The 14,141-nt window shown below is 47.0% G+C and overlaps 2 protein-coding genes across 7 annotated transcripts in view; one reads left to right on the top strand and one right to left on the bottom strand.

The window, feature by feature from the left end:
* Positions 1–12,001, bottom strand: CUNH12orf65 (chromosome unknown C12orf65 homolog). Of its 2 annotated transcripts, XM_032431522.1 has the most exons (4): positions 11,884–12,001; positions 8,351–8,400; positions 1,618–1,922; positions 1–444 (listed from the first exon to the last, which is right to left on the bottom strand). In XM_032431522.1, the coding sequence occupies exons 3-4, from the start codon at positions 1,897–1,899 to the stop codon at positions 226–228; spliced, it is 501 nt and encodes a 166-aa protein (XP_032287413.1). In that variant the 5' UTR covers positions 1,900–1,922; positions 8,351–8,400; positions 11,884–12,001; the 3' UTR covers positions 1–225. The 2 variants fall into 2 exon arrangements, with proteins under 2 accessions (XP_032287413.1, XP_032287414.1); XM_032431523.1 differs by lacking the exon at positions 8,351–8,400.
* Positions 12,002–12,254: 253 nt separating this feature from the next.
* The window catches only part of MPHOSPH9 (M-phase phosphoprotein 9), a 62,469-nt gene continuing 60,582 nt past the window's right edge, over positions 12,255–14,141 (top strand). For 4 of the 5 annotated variants that reach the window (XM_032431264.1, XM_032431263.1, XM_032431267.1 and 1 more), the window contains exon 1: positions 12,256–12,340. The gene's annotated coding sequence lies outside the window, so the exon portion shown is untranslated. Of the gene's footprint in view, positions 12,341–14,141 lie in introns of all 5 variants that reach the window. The other variant, XM_032431265.1, reaches the window with a different exon arrangement.

Here is a 14,141-nt window from a genome sequence, read left to right as displayed (position 1 = left end):
TGAAATCAACCGTCGGACGCTTAACTGACTGAGCCACCCAGGCGCCCTGCATCTGGCAGGTTCTTTAGTTAGAATCTGCGATTCTTTCCGGGGTGCCTGGCTGGCTCAGTCAGAAGAGCGTGTGACTCTTATCTCGGGATCAGGATTGTGAGTTAAAGCCCCACGTTGGATGTAGAGATCTTAAAAACAACAAGACAACAACAGAAAAGCATCTTCGATTCTTTCTCAGTGGACGTTTTTACTGGATTCCCAGAGTTCTTTCAGGAGCTTCTTTTTTTCTAGGGTTTCCTTTGCTCTTTTTTTCCTCTCTTGCTTTTTCCTCTCTGCCTCCTGTTTTTCTTTGTAAACAAGACTGTTTTCACCATTGTAGAAAATATCCACTTTCTCTTGTAGGATTTTCCGAGCGAGCTTTCTGTTCTGATCAACCGATCTTGTCTGATGGCACTGCAAGAGATAGTATTTTATAATGTGAAAAAGTTTGTTCTGGACAGGATCTCAAATTGTGGAATTCAACCCATTTGCTCTATAGATGGGGACGGGCCCGAGAGGCAAGGCCACTGGTCAAGAATCCCAGTGAGTCCATGACAGAGCCAAGCCCACATGCCCTCCTTCCTGCCTCTTCTCAGCCTTCAGCTCGTCCCACCCCCCGGCTGTATTACGTGGCTTTCTCGGTGATGGTTTTATAATTAAGAGTGTTGCTTTGTTCGGAAGCAATGATGGCCTTCAGAGAACTTAAAGTCCCCAGATAATTTTGAAAATATCAACTGATATGTCTAAGCTTGTGGCCAGGGAACAAGCCCTCTGTCTGCACCACTTATAAACATAAAATCTGTCTCAGGGAGGGAGATACCATCTTTATTATTAGTCAACCATATCGTTGATTATGTCATCCCTGAGTTATTAAGGGCGAGTGCCTTGCAAAGCTATTTGAAAAACAATTCTGTGAAATTAGAGCGAGAGAAGAGTACTGAAAGCAAATCTGCAGTACGTGTATAAAACAGTTAAACAAAAGTCCTGTCAGGTTTCAGAATTTCATGTGTGGCTCATGAATGATGCTTTTTCTCAAAGAGGAAAAGAAAAGTGATTGAGGCTTTAACTGATAGGCTCTTGGCTCAAAACCTTGGCAGTGAAGAACAGTTGTTGGGAGCACAGACTTGGGCTTGGTCTGGGTTGACGCCTGCCGCTGTAGGATCTCGGGCAAGTTACCTAACCTCTCTGTGCCTGATTCCACACCTGCACCATGAGGAAGACAAGGCGTAAGGGCTTGCGAGGGTGACGACTGACCGCGTGCGGCGCTGCGCCCACCGGGGCCTGCCCTGTCGTTGGTATATAGAAAGCCTGCCTTGCTGTCCCTTCTCAGGGCCCTCTGGCGACTCAGCAGGGACTGCACTGAGAGCCAGCGGGGCCCCTACTAACCAGGAAACGGGAGACAGCATTTCAGTACCTCCCAGGGGCTCGTGTTGAGAGCTGGGGATACTCTGATCAGAGACTGGTTTCCAGGTAAAGGAAGCCGCCTCCAGGCAGCCCCGCGTCGCATTTTTATCCTGAGGGCTGGGAAGGCTGTGCCCGAAGGGGCAGGTGTCACTGACGTTTACCAAAGAGGGGACGTCTGTCTACCTTGACGACGATGCCCGAGGGGACGTGCTTCAGCACCACACAGTTGCTGGTTTTGTTGGTGGCCTGGCCCCCGGGGCCGTGCCCTTTCACAAACTGCTCTTCGAGTTCCGTCTCATCCAGGGGAGGCGGAGCGGGGCGGTCCTTCCTGCCCGCCGCCTGGACCGCGGGGACCGCCGCCGGCGGGGCGAGCAGCGCCCGCTTCTCCCGAGGCCGGAGGCCCCGCGGCGCGGCGCAGATTCTGGCCAGGGCTGCAGGCCAGCGGAAGCCGGCCGAGGGACTCATGCGGGAGCACTGCCGTCCGTGCCCTGAGTCGGAGAAAAAAAAAAGACAGCCTTTCAGGAAGGTGCGTTCGCGCTCAGGATTACACTAAAGGTTCTGGGACAACCTTATATAAACCGGTTCCAACGAGGGCCACCCAGCCGTCCTGTGGGGTATTTATGATAGCACGGCCCTCTGCGGCCTCGGGGCACCTCCCCTGGTCTTCGCCGCGTGCGCCCTCCCAGCTGATCAATATTTTGTTGTAACCAAAAATATCTTCGAAGCACCCAGAGGTGCTGCTTTCTCAGGCAGGGTGACATTCCGAAGAACAGGGCTGTAATTCGATAAAGAAACACTAAACAGTGCATCAAATAAGGATTAGGATCTGAGTCCAGCGACATTATTTAAACGTTTGAGAATCTCGGAAATCCAAATGTAAAGACGACAGTATGCAAGTCGATTTTATAGCCGAGCTTACACGGTCTGACACAGTAAATATCACTATCAATCAATGTCATGATTGTTGTTTTTTAATGTTTCCAGTTTCATGGATTTGAATAGGAACATCTGTTCCCTCAGACGCACTGCCAATAACATGATCCAAGTGGTGCTCATCCCTGGAACGTTCGAATCGACGGATTTTTTATGAAAGTGCCGGCGTGGTTCAAAATACCACACGAGGCGTAGGGAGCGATGCGAGGCGGGAGAGAGGGCGCCTCCGTCTTCATGGAGCTTAGAGTCCAGTCAGAGAGAAGATGCTTAAAAGAGAAAGCAGTATTTAACCGTCAGATTTAAATAGCTACTCCAGACGTGGCAGAAGGCTGAAATGTCTAGTCAACAATGAATGGTATAGAGAGCAACAGCTACCAGGACGTGGTGAATCCCACGGGCCTTTGCTTTCTTCCAGGGGAGGAAGGCAGAACGAGCTGACAGGTGTTAGCTCTTTTCAAAGATGGGTGACGTCCCCGTGCCAATCGGGACAAGTCACAGTGTGGGCCTGTTTTCTTACCTGGAAAATGGGTGAACAAGCCCTTCTCCGCCCACCCTGCACAGGCTTAAAGGTCAGAGGGGAAAAAAAAGAAAAAATTCTGGAAAGAGCTTTTGTTGAATACCTTTGAAGGCATGAGACTGATTTTTAGCAAAATTCCTGTCACTCGGGAGGATTATGGGAACGATGAACGTGCCCCTCACTTCATGCTTCTTGATCCAGGATGATGTAGGTGCTAAAAACAGAAGTACTGCCCTTTTTAACAACTGCTTCCTTTGAGGCTCTAAATAGCTGCTTTCACCATCTGAAATCCTGTAAATTCCAGCTGAGGGCCACTGGTCTCTAACCCAGGTAGGAAGTGGTTGGTATACACCTCAGCCAGTGCCCTCAGCCCGAAGCTGCTTAATCAGGCACCAAATAATTTCAGCAGGTTTGCTCTCAGCTCGTTTACCTTTCGTCCCGTCAGTTCTGGCTGCTAACTTCTACGCGCCCACGCTGGTCTCTAACAAGCTCTGAGGATGCTTACTGCAGATGCGGGCTAGTGGGCGCCGCTGCCTTGTGAATATGTACATTTCTGTTATCTTACGGGTCTCTCTGAGTAATCGGTTTAGCTGGTCCTGAGAGGATCCTGGTCATCTTTAGAACGACAATACCATATTCTTAACCTCTCTCTCTATGGAAAATAAATATAATGAAATGTACTTTTCCAAGCCTGATGCCAATGCTCGTTCTCAATTCTGTGATGGACGTGATGGTCTAAACTCGTAACTTCTTTCCGAAAAGTATGGCATTCAGGATGCGTGTCAGTCCCAGGGGGGTGACAATTAACGTGGTGTTGGTGAGATGCTCCGTGGCTGTGAAGGGCTCGATTTTGAAACAGAGCACGCCAGGGAAAGTGGCGCTTTAGGAAACTGGTTTTGTTTATTGTGTGTCAAGTCTTTCGGAAGTACACTCGGGAAAAGATAAATGATAAACACCAGCACTTTTCTGAAATTGCTACGACAAAGAATCCGCTCCCCTGTAAATGATTAAGTGAATGAGACCCGAGTCAATGTCCAAAATGTCCCTTCCCTTATTTCTGCTTTCAATCCATAGAACAAGATTCCTTTGTGTACCAGACAGCATTGAGTACCTGGATCAGATTCATTACGGAACGCAAGCCCGGGGCCTCCCTTGGGGTTTCTCTTCTGCTAGTTAGTAAATCCGACCAGGCAGGACAGCATTGGAATAGAGTGCGGTGACAAAGAAAGGAAGTGAGTCTGAGACGAGGCGAAACTCCCAGACAAAGGGCGGAGAGGAGAGTGCTTTTATCAGCTGCTTTGTCCCTGGCCCGCTGTGTTTCAACTCTCTACCTTTCTGTCCTAGTTCGGGGCTGACACGCACACTGGAAGGCCTCCCACCCAAATGGAGTTCAAGAAAGTCCCCAGTGTTCAGTTACTGACTGTTTTGTTTAACGGCTAATTCCAACAGCTGATCGGGCGATTCTCAATACTTTTTGTATCTCTGGGAGCTTTGGCTCTACTCCCAACGACTGCTAAAAATAACCCGCGCACCCATGGTCCCACTTCCCCAAAGCCCAGGATATACGGATTGGGTTTCAGGTTTTGTGATACCCACAGAGCAACTCAAAAGTCTCCGGGGGACAATAAAAGCGGCTCAAATTAGAGCTCATCGTGACATTAAAAAAGAGCCACAGGAAAATGGTGACAAGAAGTGCTGGTAAGGGGAAACCGGGAGTCATGACAGTGTGCCCCAATTCCTTTCTGTGAGCGTGTGCCTCGATTCGGGGCTGGCTCTCCACCCTCACTTTCCCTCAGCCCTGCTTTTCCTCTGAGGACGCATCTGCGCTAAACAGCCTGATTGCAGTTTGGCTTAAGGCCTCTCATTGTCCCCATCCCTGCCCACTGGGTCAAGTCAGAGATGCTGGGTGTTAGGACTTTACAAAAGGGAATGCTAATTTGTTCAGTGAGTATTTTCAACATCTACTCTGTGCCAGGCATGGGCCTCAGGGAGCCCAATGAGCCTGTGGCATAAAAGAGAAATTAAAGATGCCCCCAGATGTGATCCATGCTAACAGCCTGGGATGGAGAACAGGCCACAGAGCAGTGCCTCTCTGACTTGCTGGGCCCCTAAGTCACTTGGAGGGCTTGGTACCGGGACTCCGGGCCTGTATTCTGGTAGGTGCCCCCTTTCCCGACCTGGAGCCAGCAACCACACATTCCCTCCTCAGGCCCCTGCAGTCAGCCCACGCCTAGGAAGACGTCTGGCTGCAGGGATGGTGTATGTTGAGCTCGGATCGTGGCCAGTGACTGCAGCAGTCAGATGTAAACTAGACCCAGCAAGGTGAGGTCCATTTCCCCAGCAGCTCTAACGCTCTGGAGACGGGGGGAGGGCATGGTCATGTGTCTCTGAGAGAGAGAAGGTTATCTCAATCTATTTGCAGGAAGTCCTAGGATTTCAATCTCTGGACTCACCTTCTGGATGCCATGTGCCCCAAATTCACTGCTTAACTATATATATATATATATATATATATATATATATATACGTTTTTTTTTTTGAGAGAGAGAGTGCTAGTTTCTCTGAGCCACAACTTTCAGGGTTATCTCAGCCTCGTAGAGACTTCATCAAATCCAACCGAAGGAACAGATGTGGAGATGAACTGAAATGGGGTTGCTTTAGGAAAGATGACTGGCAAAGCCCTCACCACGCACATTTTCAGGAGCAGACAAATCCCCTGGGGGTTCTGTTAAATAGAAGACTACTTCAGCAGGTCTGGGTGGGGCCGGAGACTCTGCATTCCTAACCAGCTCCCAGTGAGGCTCTTGCCTCCAGGAACCACACTTTGAGTGTCATGGCCAGAAGCTTGGAGCAAAGCTGCTTGCCTGTATGGTGACTCTTAGGACCGTTGGACGACTGGATGGAAGCTCCAGAACAACGGTGGCAAAGATGGAGATGAGGAAGGTGGGAAGGAGAGTAATGGCAGGAACAGCAAACATTCAGAGAAAAGAATGATACAAATAATGAATTGAGCTAACAGAAGGTGAAATGGTTAACAAGGGGATTGAGAAATGGGGTCAACCAAAAAAAAGAACACCAATAATGTTTCTATTACATTAGTGTTCTAGAACAGCGTTGTCCGATATGAACATAATGTAGGGCATGTGTGAAATTCTAAAAAGAGGGGCACCTGGCTAGTTGGTGGAGCATGTGACTCTCGATCATGGGGTTTTAAGTTCAACCCCCAAGTGGGGTGCAGGGATGACTGAAAAATAAAATCTTTAGGGGTACATGGGTGGCTCAGTTGGTTAAATGTCTGACTCTTGATCTCAGTTCAGGTCATGATCTCAGGCTTGTGAGATCAAGCCCCCATTCGGGCTCCACATTCAGCGGCGGGTCTGCTTGAGATACTCTCTTCCTCTGCCCCTCCCCCTGCTTGCACACGCACTCTCTCTCTAAAATAAATAAATCTTGGGGCGGCTGGGTGGCTCAGTCAGTTAAGCGTCTGCCTTTGGCTCAGGTCATGATCCTGGGGTCCTGGGATCGAGTCCCACGACAGGCTTCCTGCTCAGCGGGGAGCCTGCTTCTCCCTCTCCCTCTCCTCCTGCTTGTGCTAAGTGAATAAATAAAATCTTTAAAAATAAATAAATCTTTAAAAAATCCTTTAATACATAACCCAGTATATCCAAAATATTATTTCAATGTGCAATCAATATAAAAATTATTGTGATATTTTATTTTTTATATGAAGTCTTCAAAATCTGGGGTGTCTTCAGCACTACCGTATCAGACAATGTAGCTCCAGAATCTTGCTCCTCATTATGGTCCACAGAGTAGCAGCGACAGAACCACTTGGGAGCTCGTTAGGAATGAAGACTCTCGGGCCCTACCCCAGACTTCCTAAATGAGAACCTGCCTTTTATGAAAATCCGTAAGTGACTCAGAGGCACACTTCCAAAGTCTGAGAAGCCTTGTCCTAGAACGCAGGACCTAGCTAATTCTTCCAGCTTCCGGGACACTTTTAAAAGCTGTTGTTTCTTCTATTTAAGAAGTTGAGGCCAGAATTCTGGAGTGCTGATTACCTGCTTGGTCACGGTCCTGTTTCTCCTTCCACAATAGGAGATAAAGGGACAGGTCTCAAAACAATGACCTAATTGGTGGTGAAGGACCAAACACTGAACTCAGGCTGATGTGCAATGGTGCTGCTTTAAACAGACAAAATGGCCAGCTGATGGCACCAGAAGCTAAGTGAGAGAATGATTTTCTGAGAAATGCTTAAGTATAATCCATGTTTTTAATTTTTTTTTAAAATGAACGTTTTATTTTTTTTTAAGATTTTATTTATTTATTAGAGAGAGAATGCACACACAGGGGGAGCAGCAGAGAGAGAGGGAGAAGCAGGCTCCCCGCTGAGCAGGGAGCCTGATGCGGGGCTCCATCCCAGGACCCCGGATCATGACCTGAGCCGAAGGCAGACGCTTCACTGAATGAGCCACCCAGGCGCCCCCATAGTCCATATTTCATAGTATGTTTTGGTGCTTGCTCCCTGCAAAATGGGAGTTAAGACAAAGCAGCCGTTTCCCGCCTGCTTGGTCTAGCTCATCCTCCTGTTCTGGTTGGTCTGGAGTCCTTTCAAGGGCTGGATCACCTCCCAGAACGGAACCTCCAGGGGCTGCGGCTCAGGTCTGAAACAGACCAAGTCCTTTCCTGGGCTTGGCGGTTCATTCTGAAGATAAAGCACCTTTCAGTCACAGGAAGTGTTAGCAGAGAATTATTTCTCAAATCAGACAAACATCATAGATTGAGCAGGAAATGCCACGCTGGAGACTGCTCTGGGTCTGGTCTCAATTTAATAGGCTCCCTGCTGTAGAGTTCAAGAGACAACTAATGAAGTAGATAAACAGAAAAACTTTCTATTCATACAACACTAACACCCCATTCAGTGTTGCTTTTTTTTTATATATATACAGAAAACTCTGAATCCACAGAGAACTACACCTGTCCTATTTGTGTGCATCACTGTGATTTTCTTCTATTTATGGCATTCTAACAGGAACTTTAGAATTTATCAACTACACTGTTAAAATAAGACAGAAACACATAAAAAAAGCAGCAGTAATAACACTCTACATGTCCTTAAGTTCTCAATGCCTCTATTATCATGAATGATACCTTGTATTTGTTTAGGACCTAAATGCTTTCAAAGTACTTTCAAATACATTATCGTATTTGACACAAATAAAGAAAAGGGATTATCTCAGGAAGACTTGGAAGAACATTAGGTATTCCATTTTTTATACTAAACTTTTACTTTCTACCTTTACCTTTCATAATAGCTCTAGATCTGTCCTTTCCCCACCTTCTTAAAAGTGTTAGCTCATTTTCCTCAACTTTCTCTTTTGGAATGTTCTTCTCATTTTTTTTTTTTTTGTCCCTGAAAGGCCACACTGCTCTGTAGTCACTATCTTGGCTTCATGATTTACTCACTGTGCAATTCTGGCCACGTCTCCTCATCTGTAAAGTGCAGGTAATATCGCCTAGGGTGAGAAAAAAACGTACATGTCTCCACAAACGTAAAGCCCTGAGGGGTACTTGGGATCCCTAAACTATAAAGCTGAAGAGCCTTTGACTAACACACCATATAAACTGTGGTCTCATCCCATAAACCTAATCTGAAACTGATTATTTCATAGCCTTTTTATTTTTTCTGATATATATTTATAAAGATTTTATTTATTTGAGAGAGAGTGAAAGTGAGAGAAATCATGGAGAGAGAGGGAGAAGCAGACTTACGATGTGGGGCTCGATCCCAGGACCCTGAGATAATGACCTGAACCGAAGGCAGACGCTTAACCAACTGAGCCATCCTGGTGCCCCAGTTTTGTTTTGTTTTTTAAAGCCTATAAAGGGCGCCTGGGTGGCTCAGCTGGTTAAGCATCTGCCTTCGGCTCAGGTCAGAATCCCAGGGTCCTGGGATCAGGCCCCACATTGGGCTCCCTGCTCGGCGGGGAGTCTGCTTCTCTCTCCCTCTGCTGTTCCCCCTGTTTGTGCTTGCTCGCTCTCTCTCTCTCAAATCAGTAAATAAAATCTTTAAAAAAATAAAAAATAAAAAAAATAAATTATTTAAGTAATCTCCACACCCAATGTAGAGATTATGACAAACTTATGACCTGGACATCAAGAGTCACATGTTCTGGGCGCCTGGGTGGCTCAGTTGGTTAAGCGACTCCCTTCGGCTCAGGTCATGATCCTGGAGTCCCGGGACGGGCTCCCTGCTCAGCAGGGAGTCTGCTTCTCCCTCTGACCCTCCTCCCTCTCATGCTCTCTGTCTCTCATTCTCTCTCTCAAGTAAATAAATAAAATCTTTAAAAAAAAAAAAAAAAAGAGTCACATGTTCTTCCGACTGAGCCAGCCAGGTGGCCCTTCGTAGACTTGTTTTAGAGCGCAGAGTGAAAAGGCATCTAGAAGAGTGACCTGCAAATTATTTCATTTGGTATGGTCCAATTTAAGAAGTACTTGAAAACCATGAAATTACCAAAGACATGCTATTTGGTGAGGTCATAATTGTGTTCTATGAAATCAGGTGCCAAGGAGATAATTATGATGCCAAGAATACAGTTTGACTTTCTAGCAGGCTCACAGTGAAAGATAAACACCCCCTTCATCCAAGCAAGTCCTGGTTTAAACATGGCGATCTTTAGGGATTATCTGATAGAGTAAGAAAAATCATTTAGGACAAGAAAGAGGACAAAATTTATATTTTAATATACGTCTGATGATTTCACGTTTAATGATTATACATTTAAAATTTTAGAGTTCCTCTTTATCTCCCCCCCTGCCCCCCGCTGTGGAGAACTGGCCCCCCCCAAATGATAAACAGTTTGGACATAACAATCAAAGAGTAGCAATGCTGGGGTTGAGACACGAAATGCCGCAAGCCATTATCAGCCATTATCACCGCCCAGCATGGTCTTATCCCCATCAATGTGAGAGATCTCCACTCAAAAGTCAGTTTGAAGCCTTCAAGGTCAAAGAGATACTTGAGCAATTTGATGTTATAATAAAGAAAATCACAGTAATCATAACATCATAAAGGCCATAAAATAGCGGTGTCAGTTTGCACACAAGTAGTGCAAAATCTCCAGGATGGAAGGTAGGTTTCCATTAGATGAATAGCGATTGTACTTAACACATTTCCTGGAACTTCTGAAGCCTCCTACTTCTGTTTGCTATACTCAGAAATAATGTCTATGGGGGCGCCTGGGTGGCTCAGTCGTTAAGGGTCCGCCTTCGGCTCAGGTCATGATCCCAGGGTCCTGGAATCGAGCCCCGCATCGGGCTCCCTGCTTGGTGGGAGGCCTACTTCTCCCTCTCCCACTCCCCCTGCTTGTGTTCCCTCTCTGTCTGTCAATTAAATAAATACGTAAATAAAATCTTAAAAAAAAAAATTATTTTTTTCTCTTTAGTCCAATGAGTCAAAGGCAATTTCCACTGATTTTTTTTTTCAATTATGACCCTTCCAAAGAGCTTAACCTAAGAAATATGGTGTGAGCAACCTTACCAAAATATTTCACCACATCAGTTCATTAACAAGATAACTTGGTTAACCAGAATAGCACTCCTGAATACGTTGGCTTATTAAGACGTTAACAGATAAAAAGTTACCTAAAACCGCACAGCTAAAAACAAAAAACCAAAAATATACATGCTCAAACTGAACAGAACCCATCTGATTTTGCAGCCAAAAGTGAACATCTCCTGCTTTCTACATGGTTGCGAAATAATCACTAGTACTCGATTTAGGGGTTATTTATTTTTCTTGTAAGGAAACCCAACCCTGTCTGCCTGGAGATGTCTCAGTAATTCACACTTCTCAGTTCTTCTGAGTGTAAAGGATGTCTCAAATAATAGATTTTGTGACCAACTGAAATTAGTGATACAACTTTTTTGTTGTTGTTGGGCTTGAAACATGGTCAGTGAAATCAGAGCCATGTGCTTAAAATTAGTTTGATTTTGGTTAGGTATTACATGAGCATACTATTGCCTGATGGGACTCACACAATGGGGTGGGGTGTGGATTAAATTTATTTAAGCTTGAGATCTTCCATACACAAATGGGGTTTTGGATAAAGACTAAATTTTTACTGTTTGAGACATGATTGTTAGGCTCAGATGAAATGGAATGCCTCGCAGATCTGTCATTCCTGCCAATATATCGCGTGCGTCCTGGCTTCTCAGCCACATCTACATGACAGGGCCAGCGAAATTCCTTTACTTTGGGCCCAGGACCCTTGGAGGGCAATCTAAGAGCTGGCTTTAAAGGTCAACTAGTCTTAAGAATGTGAACTGAGGGCGCCTGGGGGGCTCAGTCGTTAACCGTCTGCCTTCAGCTCAGGTCATGATCCCAGGGTCCTGGGATCGAGTCCCACATCGGGCTCCCTGCTCGGCGGGAAGCCTGCTTCTCCCTCTCCCACTCACCCTGCTTGTGTTCCTGCTCTCGCTCTCTGTCAAATAAATAAATAAAATCTTAAAAAAAAAAAAAAAAAAAGAATGAACTAAACAGAGAGAATGAAATGGCATGGGGCCCACAGGGAGGGACACGTATTCTCTGTGGTCCTTCCAAAGGCCTGGCAAAAGCAATGCTGACACCTACTATGTGCCGGCCTAAAACAGCACCTGCTGCGTGCTAAGAGCTCCGTAGAACAAAGTAAATGAAGATGTTCCAGTTCTTCTTGGGCCTCGGTGCAACTGTTTTCTCCAGGCCGCCGGGCTGTGCTCCCTTCCCCATCCCAGTCCTTGAAGAACCCCTGGGCCGACCCCCAGCAGGTTTACCCCTAGGGTAAACCAGGTGCAGAGAAAACTTAGCTCGGGGTCTGGGCCTGCGGGGCTTCAGGTCAATTGGCTGCGCGACACAGGGTCGCAAGCTGGGAAAGTCAGGCGTCCCAGCTCCCAGTCCTCTTTCCATAGTCCCTGACATCCGCGGGCAACCGCGGGTGACCGGATTCTCCACGGACGCTTACCTGGCCTCAACGCTGGCCTCCCACCCGCAACGTTCTGGGGTAACCCGAACCACTGCAGAAGGTGGATCGCAGATGCATTCCTGAGACTGCGCACGCGCAGTAATCCCGCCACCGCTTCCCTCACTTGCCCCAGGCTCATTCTTACCAACTGCGCATGCGGTAACCGGAGGCTTCTTTTCGCGTGCCATCTGCCGACTCCCAGAGAACCAATCAGACCAGAGAACGTGACATAAGCCCCGCCTCCTTCCATTTCCCAGGCGTCGGACCTCCCTCTTTTGCGCGAGGGGCGGGAAGGGAAAGGGGCGGCCGACACGCGCGTCGCGGTTCGGCCGTCTCCGCCCCCTTTCAAACAGCCAATCGCAGGCAAGGTGCCGGGCGCGCGCACGCTCCCTCGAGTTTAACGGTCGCGAGAGGCCGCTCGCCCGACCCTGACATCGACTGTGGGAGCAGCGGCCAGGTAAGGGGTCGCCGGCCTGCGGGGAGCCGTCGGCTGCGGGGGGCAAGGGGACGAGGCTTGGAAGACACGGCCTTAGCAGAACCCCAAGGGTGCTGATGGATTTAGGGCGGGGAGGACGACGACCAGACGACGCACCCCCCCACCGCATCCCTCCGGTGTGTGGGGGCTTCGCCCGTGGCCGTATGCCTTTTCTAGCCTCAGTGCCCTTGAGTGACACCCGCGCGGCCCAATCGCAGAGCGCCTCTTCCCCAGGTGCGGGGGGCTTGTGGGATTTTTCTTCTTCTCTTCTTTTTTTTTTTTTTTTTTTTTTTGACGGTCTTCCTTGCTTTACTTTGGGAATCACGATTGTAGTTGTTGGAACGGCGGCTTTTCCTTTCGCCTCTTTGCTGCCTCCAGTTTAGGCGGCTGCATTCGGTGGTTCTCCCTCGCCTTTGACCCGAGAGCCACCACCAGCAGTTGATGGTTTGTGAGGGCGAGGATGTCGGGATCTGGCCTCAAAACCTCTGCAGTCCTCTCTTCCTTACGCCCTCGGGCTCCCGGCAAAGCGCAGCGCCGGTTAACTTTTATAGTATCAGCAGACCCCGATCTGGTCTTTTTTTTTTCCTCCAGCGACCTTTCCTCCCCCTTTTTCTTTTTTACTAGGTGTCGTGGGGACAAAGAGCGTGACATTTCGTTACCGGGAAATATAAAAATGGCTCTGTGCTTATATCCATTGTCCATCGAGTTTTGTTTTATATTGTGTGTGTGTGTGTGTGTGTGTGTGTTTTAATTTTGCATTTAGGTCGGGGGTTTCTGCCCCCTTCCTTCATTCCCTCCCCTCACCCCCCACCCCTCCACTGGAGAAGCATCTTTGCCTCTCAAGTGGTTTTTCCATCTGCATGTTCTGCATCCGGATTACCTCGGCGGGGGGGAAATAATAGATGGGATTGCAGATCCACGTCCGTGGAGAGTTTGTGTTTCCCCGTAGACGAGCAGGGTGATTTGAATCCAGCTGTTTTCGTTGCCACTTGGAAGGTGCAGCCCCAGACTTTTTCAATACCACGTTTGTGGTTGGCTATGGGCTGAGCCCCTGGGGAGAAATCCATTTAGGTAGGTCCTGTTACCCTGGGCTTTGACAAAACCTTTCCCCCTGAAGGAAATGGTTCCTTTAAGAGCTGCTGTTTTTTAAGGTTGTGCTTTCTAAACCAGGCCTAGGAAGTGGGAACCTAGTGGAATCAGAATAGATCTCTTCGCACTCCCTAAAGTTTGTATCTTGTAAGCAGCATAGATTTTTTTTTTCTTCTTCTCTTGCTCCTTCACTTAAAAAAAAAAAATACATGAATTCCCTAAGAAGGAAGCATGGTGTTTGATTCGTTATAGCCAATTTGTCTCTGTACACCGAGCATCAGTTAACCTGCCTCAATTAAGCAGTTATTTTTAGTTTTTAGTTTTTATTTGACCCGGCAAATAGTTTGTTTTTAAACAAGTCATATATGCATAGAGTAGTAAAGGCTGTGATAGTGCAAAATGCATTTCTTCCACCCCTACGTTCCAGCTAATGGAGAAAACAACCATTTAATTTGCTATGTTTAATACCAAATTAAATACTAAGTAGTTCCAATTTATCCATTCGAAGTATAAATCAACAAGTATGGATCCTTGGTAGAACTTATTAAACAAATGAACAGAGCATCTAAGTATTCCAGTTGTTACATAGTAGAATTGTGTCTAGAATCCTAATAATTAAACACATAAAATTCTGAAATACTACCTGGAAAAGATGATGCTACTTTTGCAAATCACTCTTATTGTAGATTTTTTT

The sequence above is a fragment of the Phoca vitulina genome, unplaced genomic scaffold, assembly GCF_004348235.1.
Source record: "Phoca vitulina isolate PV1807 unplaced genomic scaffold, GSC_HSeal_1.0 scaffold46, whole genome shotgun sequence".
NCBI lineage: Eukaryota > Metazoa > Chordata > Mammalia > Carnivora > Phocidae > Phoca > Phoca vitulina.
Note: the sequence above shows the minus strand (reverse complement) of the source record. Positions and strands in the feature narration are given on the sequence as shown.